The sequence below is a fragment of the Sorex araneus genome, chromosome 5 (assembly GCF_027595985.1).
Source record: "Sorex araneus isolate mSorAra2 chromosome 5, mSorAra2.pri, whole genome shotgun sequence".
NCBI classification, from domain to species: Eukaryota; Metazoa; Chordata; class Mammalia; order Eulipotyphla; family Soricidae; genus Sorex; species Sorex araneus.
The window spans coordinates 19,833,518-19,845,754 of NC_073306.1; the positions used below are offsets into that span (position 1 = coordinate 19,833,518).

General features: G+C 50.4%; 1 protein-coding gene across 1 annotated transcript in view; it reads left to right on the forward strand.

Moving 5' to 3' along the window:
- The window catches only part of PLPP3 (phospholipid phosphatase 3), an 86,110-nt gene extending 74,234 nt beyond the window's left edge, over positions 1-11,876 (forward strand). The window contains exon 6 of the mRNA XM_004607109.2: positions 9,894-11,876. Within this exon, the coding sequence (XP_004607166.1) occupies positions 9,894-10,019 (126 nt within the window). The 3' untranslated portion in view covers positions 10,020-11,876. The remainder of the gene's footprint in view (positions 1-9,893) is intronic.
- Positions 11,877-12,237: the final 361 nt, after the last annotated feature.

Below are 12,237 nucleotides of genomic sequence, written 5' to 3' on the forward strand. Positions count from 1 at the left end.
GGGGGAAGCGCAGGTGGGCCTCACCCTTGGATGCGCCTCCTCAGCCCACCCCAGTTCCCCCTCTGAGCGCTAAGCTCCCACCTCCCCCAGTTGTGCCCGTAGATGGAGCCCCAGAGTGCTCGACTCTTCCGAACGTGCCATTTCTATGCCACTGCTGTGACCTGGGGTTGCCCTCTGGTTTAAAACAGTGCCTCCGGGGCTGGAGCAATAGCACAGCGGGTAGGGCATTTGCCTTGCACGTGGCCGACCCGGGTTCGGTTCCCAGCATCCCATATGGTCCCCCGAGCACCACCAGGAGTAATTCCTGAGTGCACGAGCCAGGAGTAACCCCTGTGCATTGCCGGGTGTGACCAAAAAGCCCAAAATAAATAAATAAATAAATAAATAAATAAATAAATAAATAAATAAATAAATAAATAAATAAAATAGTGCCTCCATTTTCTCACGGTTCTGGAGCTCAGAATGTTGAACTGGATCTCACTGGGCCCAGTGGAAATGTTGGCCTGTTGGCCGGGCTGTGATTCAGCCTGGGGCTCAGGGCAGAACCTGTTTGCCTTCACGTTGGGCTCAGTCCCCTCTTCTACCCCTTCCCCTTGCTCCCCACCCGCCTCAAACCCAAACAGGGAAAATCTTCAAATCTGCCGCTTGCTGTGTTATGGCCTTGAACTTCTGTGGTGGCTTTTCCTCGGACCTGTCCCGCCTCTTCCCGCCAGGCTCCCAGGAGGTCTCTCAGACAGAGCAGGGATGATCTCCCCATCTCGAGAACTTGCACTGACATCTGCAGAGTCTGTTTTGCAGGGGAAGGTGTATTTTTGTGGTTCCCTGGGCTGAGGGCAACGGTATTGTTTCATTTAGGGCAAGTGTGTTCGCTTCTCTTCTCTGAAGCCGCCAGCACTGTCTGACTTTCTCTGAGCCTCCGTGTGGCCTTTGCACATTCTTCCCACGTCTGGTTTTGTCCTAATTGCCTGCTTGGCTCCCTGTCTCCCCATCCGTGGATTAACCTTCTGGTTGTTCTTTCGCGTGCTGAATGCAGTGGCCGGAACACAATAGGTGCATGATAAACGTGGGTGAAGGAATGCTTGGGGAATTAGCTTGTGACCTCAGGCAGGACACTACCCCCTTCCCGCCCACCCCAGCCCTGGATTCTCTATGAGGGCATCTGTCACTGGACTGGCTCAGCTTTCTCAGGTGGCACCATCTCCCTGCCAGGCCCATGAAGGTGGTCTCCCCTGGCGGGGGGGAAATGGGGGGACAGGTCCTAACCTGGGCTTCAATCCCCAGGGGGTGCAGTCCTTCACCCCACAATGCTGCTGAGTCACCACAAGGCCCTGGGCAGCAGGCCAGGCCGGCTAGCGCCTTCCCCTGAGTCTGTGGGGAGTGAGTCTTGTCACAGCAAGCCGACTTGTCTAGACAAAAATTACTTGCCAAAAAGGAGCGGGTTCAGTCCCTCCCCCGTGGGTCACTAGTTGAGCTGTCTGCTGAGAGGGAAGACAGTGGAACCTAACACAGGCAGACCCTCGGGGGCGTCTGGACAAGGGAACTGAGTGTGTGGGACCAGCGGGCCTGCACACCTTGAGGACAGCGTGCCGGGGCCCAAGGACAGGAACCCCACAGGACCCAGACAGCAGCGCTCCGCACCCCAGACACACACACACACACACACACACACACACACACACACACACACACACATACACACAGGCAGACAGGCCAATACAAACACGGGTACAGACTGACCCCGACTGTCCCCTCCTGCCCCTGCACACGCACTGTCACGCGGTAGTGCGATGAGCTCTCTGGTGGGGTGCTCCGTGCCCACCACCCCCGGGACACACCCAAGGCCTCTCACGAAGGGACAGGCAGCAGTTCACTTCCTGCCTGGTGACAACTCGCCTCTCTGGTTACCTCCCCCCTGACCCTCCAACAGATGGTAAATTGTGGGGCCCTGGGAGGGGTCAGGGCAGGGCCAGGCCGCCATGGCTGCAGCCTGGGTGGAGGAAGCAGCTGCTGGTGAAGTTCATAAACATGGGCCACGGCTCTCCCGGCTTTCCTCTCCCAGGGTGGGGCGCCGGCCGCCCTCGGCCCGCCCTGAGCTGCTCTCTTCCTCCAGGAAGTAGGGCAGCGGGGGTAGGCTTTGTCTCTGCCCCCTGCCTGCTGACCCCGCACTGAGACGAGCGTGGCTGCTCGCCTGCAGAATCGGCCAGGAAGGACGGCTGCCCCCTCAGATGGAGGGAGGAGCAGAGTTCCACTCCTGCTTCTCTCGGCACGCTTGCCGTGGGCTGTGATCGGGGGCTGCGCTTCCTTCTCTGCGGGGGCACACCCCCCTTTCTTCCTGTGCTTGATCCCTCCAGCTGCCAGGGCACTGGGGCGCACCGGAAATCAGCCCTCAGCTCTCTTCTGCAAAAGCCTCGTCTCTGCCCTGCAGCTGGGAGGCTGAGCATGGGTGTGGGCATGACCAGCACGGGCATGAGGGAGAGAGGAAGCAAAGCAAAGACAGGGAGACGCATTGGTCCCAAAAGATGGTGGCGGGACCCTTGTTCCACATTTTGGAAAGTCTTTCTGCAATCTCCTTTCTCCGCACCCTGCTGAGACTCAGAGGTGTTGATAAAGCCACTTCCGGGCAGGTGGGGATGGTGCCTTCTCTCCTGAGCCTTGGACTGAGGAGTCTGTGGCTAAAACATAAACATTGGAGTGTGCCTGGATTGAACATGCTACTGCATGTCTCTGAAGGGGCATGAGGGGAGGTTCGGCCATGCCCAGTAGTGCTCAAGGATCACTCTGGGCAGTGCTTGGCGACCACGCATTGCAGCAATCAAACTGAGGTCAGCTGCTTCCGAGGCAAGTGCCTCCATCCCTGTACTATCTCTGTGGCCCTAAACATGTATTATGTGTTGCATGCTACGTTTGTTTTAAAGATTTGGAACGAAGGGGGGGGTGCTCCTTTAAGAGCTTAGGGTGCACCAGCTTTGCAAGTCTTAAATGAGATCCATAACTTAAAAGATGTTTTGCCTTATAACCCAGCAAAGGCACCTCTGCAGAACTAAACTGTTTTTCTAGAGAAGATCTGCTACTGTGTGTGATCAGCCTCGTGCATCTTTTTAATTTAACCTTTAAAAGTGCTGGTGGTAGCCACTCAGTGATTTGACTTTTTTGAGTTTGCTTGTTTGTTTGTTTGTTTGTTTGTTTGATTTGGGGACCACCCGGTTGTGTTCCTGGCTTCCCCCTGGCTTGGGGGCTGCAAGGCAGATGTTCTGCTCCTTGAACTATCTCTGGCCCCAGTTGTTTATTCTTTTTGAGTGTGTTTGAAGGTGGGAAAGAATTTCCAAAGCCCATCTTTCTGGAAAGATGAGTGGACATTTTCTAGAAGATAAAAATGACCCCTTAATCTATGAGATTATTCAGTAGGAGGGAACAGGATGCAGTAAGGAAATATCAAGGCAAGGGCAGAGAGTGTAAGCCTGAGGAGTGACACGTGGCCCTGGGTTCCCATGGGGGCTGGCTGCTTTTATGGAGGACTACTTGGCACAAAGTTTTCCATTGAGTAATACGGTCTGAAGGGGCCCTGACATAGTATTTCAAGGCTGTGCCTAGTGCAAAGACGGGTCACTGAAAGTTCAGTGTGGCACCAAGAATGAAAGAGCATCTTGAGGAATCTCAAGGTATCATTAAGGTGTCTCAATGCCCAGTGTGCAGATTGAGGAGCAGCCCAGAGAGGTTAGAAAGCATCTCAGGCTCAACCCTTTACTGACAGATCCGGGGTTTGAACTCATGGCCACCTCAAGACACTGTCCACTGAAGCGTCTCTGAGCTAGGGTCCGCATCACGAATACCTTTTTAAGTGTATCAAAACACAGATTGCAGGCCACACATGCAGGAGGCGTCTACTTTTTCAAGATGCACTGGTTGATTCTGAAATAGATGTTCTGAGGATTATACTTGAACAAATACCAGAATAGACATCTGAGTTTTCTTCGGGTTCTAGGATTCAAAAATTCTGCTGCTGCTTTTATACTTATCAGCTTTGTTTAATGAACTCAGTGGGGGCTTATAAAAATTCCACTGTAGGGGCCAGGAGGTAATATAGGGGTTAAGGCATCTGCCTTGCTTGCGCCCAGCCTGGGTTCAGTTACCAGCACCCCATGGCCTCCCAGGCATCGCTGGATATGGCCCTGGAAACCCACCCAAGTGCTGCTGTTTCTGACCTGGAGGTCCCTGATTCAAGGTGGCCCAGACCCCAGCACTGAACTGCCAGCTGTCTTGGCCAAGTATTGCCACAAGTGGCCCTCAGCCCCCCGAGCAGTGTTTGGGAAGTCTGAGAGAAAAACAAATAAACTAACGGAAAAGTCACGTATAAGGATGTGATTCTTATCTCTAAGGAGTTCACTTACCACTCTCAGGGACTCCAGACACATCCAGGACAATCTGATTGTCGGCTTCTGCCCTTGACAACAGGACCCACAGAATCCGCTGACTTGGCCATTTGCAGCAAGGAGCGTGGAAAGCTGAGCGCCTGCCCAGACTTCCCTTGGTTCTGGCCAGCGCGGCTCTTGGTGTGCTCCAGGCAGCAGCCCAGCAGGACTGGCTGTGTGTACCCAGCGTGTATGCATGCGTGCGGGTGTGTGTGTGTGTGTTTGTGTGTGTATGTATGTATGTATGTATGTGTGTGTGTGTGTGCGCGCATGCGCGTTTGAGTGTGATTCTTGGTCTGCTCCAGGCAGCAGACCACAGGACTGGCTGTGTGTACCCAGCGGGTGTGTGTGTGTGTGTGTGTGTGTGTGTGTGTGTGTGTGTGTGTGTGTGTGTGATTCTTGGTCTGCTTCAGGCAGCAGACCACAGGATTGGCTGTGTGTACCCAGCGAGTGTGTGTGTGTGTGTGTGTGCATGTGTGTGCGCGTGTGCCTGTGTGTGTGCATGCATGCGTGTGTGTGTGTGTGTGTGTGTGTGTGTGTGTGTGTGTTGGGGGCACATCTCCAGAGCCAGTGAATACCAGCAACAAGACATTTGAAACATTTTCCTCTGTGGTCGTGCTGACTCATCCACCCCACACACACACACCCCCAAAGGACCTCAGAAGCTGGGGCTTTAGGGGCTGGTCCTGGGCTTCCTTTGTAAAACTTGCCTCCACATATGGGACTCACACCAGACTACCAGAGTCTTTTTAAAAAATCTTTATAGTTTTTTATTCAATTAAAGAACTGTGATTTACAAAATTATTGGTAATTGAGTTTTAGGCATATAATATTTCAACACCAATTCCACCACCCGTGTCAGCTTCCCACCACAGTGTCCCATAATCCATGCTCCGACCCCTGCTTCCTGCCTGTCACTTTGACAGGCACATTCCAGAGTTCTGGTGGTTGCAGCTTAGATGTCGTGTTTTCAGTGTTTCGAGTCTGTGTTTTGAATATATAGCTCCCACATCATCAGCATCACTGAATGCTGGACCCATGTTCCAGGCCGCCACAGATTCCATACACTCCATCATCTCCATCTCCCCTCCTCTCCTTTCCTTTTCTTTAGCTCCTTCTCTTCTTTCTTCCTGCATCAGAGGCAGGGGAAGATCGTAGGGAGGCATTAAGCATACCAGCTCCCATTTGCCACCCCACCCCCACCTCCACAGCACATTTGTGCCTTTTGTGTTGTATATAAGCATATATGGTAACTCTTTTATACAGGTGTGTAGATCTCACCTATTTTCCTGAAGAATGGGGAAAAGTTGGCCTTGAAGACAAGTTGGTCCCATTCAAAAGAACAAAGCTTGTCTCCTGGGCCGCAGATATTAATTAGCCAGGGACTGGGACAGGGCAGTACACTAGTTATCCCCGACCCTGGCCTCTTCCACCGGGATTCTTGTTTCTTATCTCCTCATCATGAACGAGCGACTCCAACGCATTCCTAAGTCCATGTGTTTGCCCTCAACATGGTTGGAGCTCAGGATTCAACCCCTCTTGATTCTTCAACAGGGTCTTGACGGTTTCTCTGCCTTTAGTCTCTCTGCATAGAGAATCCTCAGAGAGAAGGAGTAGCCCAAAGACTTGGAGATAACTGAGAGCGTGATGTGACTTAGGAAGTCGGTCTTTCCAAAATCTCTGTCTTCGTGCAAGCCCCTGATCTTAGTGTCAAGTTCTCCCCCACACGCTGTTTCCTGCTTCAGCCTCAACATTGGTTCCTGGGGTCAAGAGAATCTGGTCTGACTTTCTCAGTGTGTCACAGGATGGTTCTCAAAACTCTTTCCTCTTCATCCTCGTTGACTGCACAGCCCTCCCCTTCCTGAGCTTCACACGGTCTCTGAATGTGCAGTTCTCTGTTGCGGCTCTGCCTTTGCCCACACCGCTCCCTTTGCCTAAAACAACATTCCCGGCACTCACCACCTGGCTAACTCCTACTGACCCTTAAAGCTAAGCTCGATAATACTCCTTAGCGGGCAGCTTCCTCAGACCCTCTTCCCACTCTTCTGCCTGAGTTAGATGCCGCGTCCTCTGCGCTTCTTTAACACCTGGGTTCACTCCACTGTCATGCTTACGAGGCGGAGTTGTAGTTATCTGCTACCTGTCACTGCACCCGCATTGCCCTGTGAGATCTCAGAAGGTGAAAGACTCTGTCTCATGTCTGGTTATCTTTCTCATCTCAGGGCCTAAATATTGAATATGTGTTTGCTGGTTGAACCTCCCCCGAAGAAGTCATTTATAAAATCAAAGAACATCATTAAAAAGCAAGAGCGCAGGGCAGTGTGTACCTTATAACTTTTCTTAGTTCGTAGGGTGTAGATTTCTAGCTTGCAGAGACTACATGTGTTGTTTTATGGGATATTTTTTCCCCCCTCACGGTCCAGGAGATCTGTGGACTGTGGGTGGGTTTATTCTAGAGACCAAGAGATCTGCTTCATTTCTGTAGAGGTTTCCAAGCCTGGATTTTATTTTTTGGCTGAAAATCATCTTTGGTCAATGAAACTGCTTCTGATCAAGATTTGTTCACTTCAACAGTTCTTTCGGAGCCCTGCTTGAAAGGATCATATATCATGATTCCCAGAAAGTGTGTGTGTGACCTCAAGTCATACCGAAAGCAAAATCAGCTTTTTAAAATTTGTTTTTATAAATAAATTTTAAAAATATTTTTATTATTTATTTATTTTTATAAGGTTGTTCACAATAATTTATTGCATTCAGTATCCTAACACCAATCCCACCACCATGAAGTCAAATTTTCCTACCACCACCACCCCAGCGTGCCTAAAGGCAGATCCTAAATAATTTACTTTGTGTTGCTTGTTATGAATAATCCGCTAAAAGTGATCCAAACATGTTTCTTTTGAGAAAGTGTGTGAAGATTGTCATATCCCGCCCTGGAGCCCTCAAGGCCTTGTATTAGAGATTACTAACAGGTTGTGGCAGGGTGAGCCTGTGTGCTGCAAAATCAGCTTAAAATCGGGGGGTTCCTGTGAGACGTGACTCTACTCCTCCTCTTGCCACTCAGATGTACTCATGTGCACACGCGTGTGAGAGTGTGTTCCCTTGAAGTCTCTTGCAGCTTTGTGTGTTAGTGATCCAGGGCCCGGGCAGACTTCTCTATAAGCTCTAGAAACTGTACAACAAATATTGAATTCCTGGGGCAGACCCGTCTCAGCTAAGTGTGATAGTTCACGTGAGTTGACATCAGTGTCCCAGGGCTCTATCTTTCTCCTTCAAGGAGGAAAGGCTGACAGGCCAGGTTTTGGAAAAACCAGAGAACATGACTTGGTGTGAAGAGCGTTACAGAAAGGATCCTGGGCTGGATTCTGGACATGGGTTGGGTTTTCTCCAGTACATGATTGCCTTTGACCTTTATGTTATTTCTATCCTGCTGTTAGGAAACGGAAACCCTAATATATGGAAGATAGGCGGCCTGGAAATTAAGGTGGGAAGGAAGCCAGTAGATAAAGGTGGCGTCCGGATCTTGAAGGGGGATGTTTGCATGGGGGTCGGGGACAGCCCCTACTATGTTAGTCAGCAGATGGGAAACGGTTGGGAGAAAGATCTCTAAGAATGAGGCACTGCCCACTCTTCTTGGATGGAGCTAGTAGCTAGCCTGAGGAAATGGAATTAAGAGGCAAGTATGGAGGGAGTGAAAGAAGGGAGTGAAAGAAACCAGTTCCTCAGAGACAGAGGTGACAGAAGAGGACAGAGATTTCCAGGGAGAGATGAGGGCTAGGTTCTGATCCTAGTAAGAGCAACATGAAAAATGGGATGATCTCTGTATTTAAATTTCATTACATCCATTGGTCTTTTCTGATAGCGGGGGTTCTTAGAACTCGCTTTCCCATAACTGGATAAGGGTTTCCAGACAGAGAACCCTACTGTTTCCTGGCACAGTGGCTCATCTTGTCTCAAGTTGGACTCTGGCTAGGAGACACCCTTATTTCTCTGCTACACTTCTCCCTGTTTTCCTTAGAAAAGAGACAAAAGACTTTATTTTCCTCTTTGCAAACTATTCAATAGCATCCAGGCTACGGACGTATTAAAATGGTGAACTTTCTTGGCTAATTGCTTCTGTGAGTGTAGAAATAGTGCAACCTTCTTTTCCAAAGAAGAATGCCATGTCTGAACAGCCCTACAGAGAACGAACACACAATTAAGAAGGTAGAAGGGCTTTATGGCAGCCAGTAAGTCTCGGGATTCACCAGGTCTCCCTGGGTAGCCAGCATCACCCACTTGGGCTATGGTGTCTGTGGCAGTTGGTCGATTGTAGTATTACTGCGGAAGGATTTTGGGTTAAACAGATGATCCACATCCTTACCATGGCCAGCCAACTGCTCCAACATGAAGGGCAGTGAAGCCTTATGAAGACCTTCGTTTTCTTACCAGTGTTTCAGATGCACAGTACGAAGCAGCAGTACTATCATTACCTTCTACCCTCCAAAGACAAAGACCTTTGGCTCCAGAAAACTTTTAAACAAGAACATTGAACATGTTTTGCTCCCCCTGTGGAAGCCCTGGCACACAGTCCCTAAAAACTGAGAGCTGCCCCTGACAGTAACTTACCACACATGAGTGCTTACAGAGCTATGATGCGTGTCCATGTGTTCCATCGTGTCCCATCTCCTAGCCAGCATGCAGAACGCAGCAACCCATCTAGTTCTGGAATCTTCCCTCTTGAGCCGAGTGAGAGGAGCCATTCTTAGTCTCTGACGAGTGGGTGTTTAGTAAGCACTTCTCAGTGATTCTAAGAGGCGCTCGGCTCACATGCTCAGTGGGAGGAAGAACCTTGGCGTCAGCGATAGGAAAGCGTTCCTCGCCTTTCCTCCTGCTGAGTGGCTGACTCCCTCCACAAGGAGAGACCCTGGCTTCTTGACCCCCAACGAATTGTTGATATCATTGGGTTTTCTCAGGAAACGGAGGTCATAACTGCTTCCTTACTCCAGCTCCTACTGATAGGAATTGATACGGGCTGATCTTTCGGGTTACACCCTAGACTCCTATGTGCGGAAAGGAAGGGAAAGTATCGTGGATTACGGCTGTGACTAATTATGACTTGTGTGCTTTGTTTAGGCACTTATCTTTCACTGCTATTCATTTGCCTTGAGAAGTGAGGAAGTCGGGGGTTGGTGGTGGGGGGGGGGGTGGCCGGGGAGGTCTGGGGCTGTGGACTGAGGGCCCATAGAACTAACTTCTTCTGCCCTCGCTTCTGTGGCCGTGCGACCCGGGGCATCTCACTGCCCTTCTCTGGGCTCCGTTTCCCTATCTGTACAGTAAGAATGCAAATTGGGCTCCATGGTCTCTGTGCTCCTTCCCTATCCTGCACGGGCTGATTCGAGGCCCCCTTGGCCTACAGTTCACGCTCCTGTCAGCGTCGCGTCTGCTCTGCCCAGACCCTAAGAGATCATGTGACTGATTCGCCTCTCTGCTTTGTGTTTCTAGGTTTTCTTCGTGTCCGACCTCTTCAAGACCAAGCCGACACTCTCCCTGCCTCCCCCCGCCATCCGGAAGGAAATCCTTTCCCCGGTGGACATTATTGACAGGAACAATCACCACAACATGGTGTAGGTGCCACCCACCTCCCGAGCCGCGCTTGTAAAGTGACTACTGACAGCAACTTCTTGCTGCTCGCCAATCTCATCAGACAGTAGAATGTAGGGAAAAACTTTTTACCCAACTGGTTTTTAAAAAAGGAAGAACAAAAACAAAAAACAAAACAAAACACCCCACCACTTTACCTTGTGGCCTTCCAGCATAGGTAGCGTTCGCCTGTACGGAAACAACAGCAAACTAACACCGAGTGCCGGAACCCCGGATGTGCAATTGGTCTCAGTGTTCATGTTCTAGTGAACTCGGGCTTCTTCTGGAACAAACACTAAAATGATTTGAGTCCAGCCTGCTGGTCACCTTGTGACCAGAGGAATCCCAGGCCTGTGAGGAAAGTTCCAATTCCCCTTGTAGCACACAATGCCAGACATTTAAGCACTGAATCAAGAAAATAGCTATGGGGGGGGTCGCGGGTGGGGGGACCTCCCTTCTTGTGTCCCTCAGTCCACACCACTCTATTCTTACTGACTTTGGGTTCAGGATGGTTTGGGGCTGTTTCGGGTTGGGTTTGGTTTTTTTCAAGGTAATACAAGAGCAAGTTGGCTCTGTCCGGTGATCAGATCCTGGATCCAAATTCCCAGTCTTAGGGTCTTGTCCCTCGTGTCCTCCCAGTAGTGAGTAGGAGACTCTTTGTGGATGAGTGAATTTCACAAATAGCACAATTTGGGAACGGAGAGGGCCCTCGCCTTCCGCTCTGGATGCAGCGCCCCGCGCTGTGGAAACGGCCGTTGTACCGCAATCCCCAGCACTTGCACACTCTTAGGAACGTTGGCTTCGGGGCTCCTGTTCTCTTCCTTGCCATCCTTGTGGTGCGCCCCCCTACCCGGGCCCCCCCCCCTGACCCCGGGCACCCGTGGGGAGGGTGTGGAGCCGAGCCTGCCACCCAGTGATGGAGAGCCAGAAATGGGGACGTGAAGGGGCGCGAATAAACAATGGACCCACCCCGTGGCGACTCCAAGTCCAAAGGAGCCAGAGTAGCAGATGGTCTCGTGTCTGAGCCACTGACCTTCCAGAGAAGGGATGGAGCGAAAGCGCCTGTCTGCCGACAGGATCGCTCTTGCTAAGCTGGAGAAAGCACTAATGTCTTGGGGTTGATCTCTAGGGCAGTTCTCGGTAGGTTCTGCTGGGCAGAACTCCTGGGTTCAGTCTCCGTGGAGAGTTTTACTCACCCTTTGTGGGTGAGCGTCCTTCTGAGCAAGGACAGCAGGCGGTAGACCCTCACAGGCTCTACCGCCTGCTCTGAGCAGGAGACAGCCCCGGGACTGGAACTCGGAGGAGAGGAGGAAGGGAGAAATGCTTTCCGATCTGGATGCAAACCTTGCAAAGGGCTAAATGTAACCACATGGCTCAACCTCGGGCACATCCTAACGACAGAAGCCGTCCTTTCCATTTCAATTTATAGCAAGCTATGATTTTTATATATAAATATTATATAAATAATGTATAAAACATTAAAAGTTAACTATGTAAAATATTATTTCTGAAACAATTTTAGCTATATCCACTATGATTATAAACTGTGTCTCGACCTGTGTTATTTACATTAGCTGCTTAAAAAAGCATCGAGTTAATTTTTTTTTTTAATATCAACTAAAATATCGTAGTTCTGTGGTAGACCTTGTTTTACAATGGAGGGAAATAACTGCAACTAGAGAAGACTGTATAAAAACATTAAATTGTCAGTATTTTTGTAAGATTCCATTTTGTAAAGAGAATAATATGCAAAGACTTTTGTAGAATACAAAGTGAAAACTTGTATCTGCGAAACTATACTTGTATTAAATGTGCTTTTTAAATAAAAGCTCATAACACAACTAATGAAGGCGTCCGAAGGCTGGATATGGAAGAGGCTATGCGCCCGGGAGGGCTGGGGCTGGGCGGGAGGGCGGGGAGTTGGGACTGACCTCATGGCCAGGCACCCCCTCCCCGACCTTGGGGTGGAGGGGGGACGTCCCCTACAGATAGGGAGTCTGAGCTGAGCTTTCATCTCCCAAAGCCTGTTTGCAGAGAGGAGCAGGCTCTCCTGCCAGCTCAGGGTCTTCGAAAGAGCTTTTGTTTTCCAAAGGGACTTTTCATCAGGGAGGGGGGAGAGGAGCTGCTGCGGGTCCCCCACAGACAGATAAGGGGCAGTGCTCCAGATAAGGTGTGGCGCAGGAGTCCCCAGGAGAGACCTTTACCC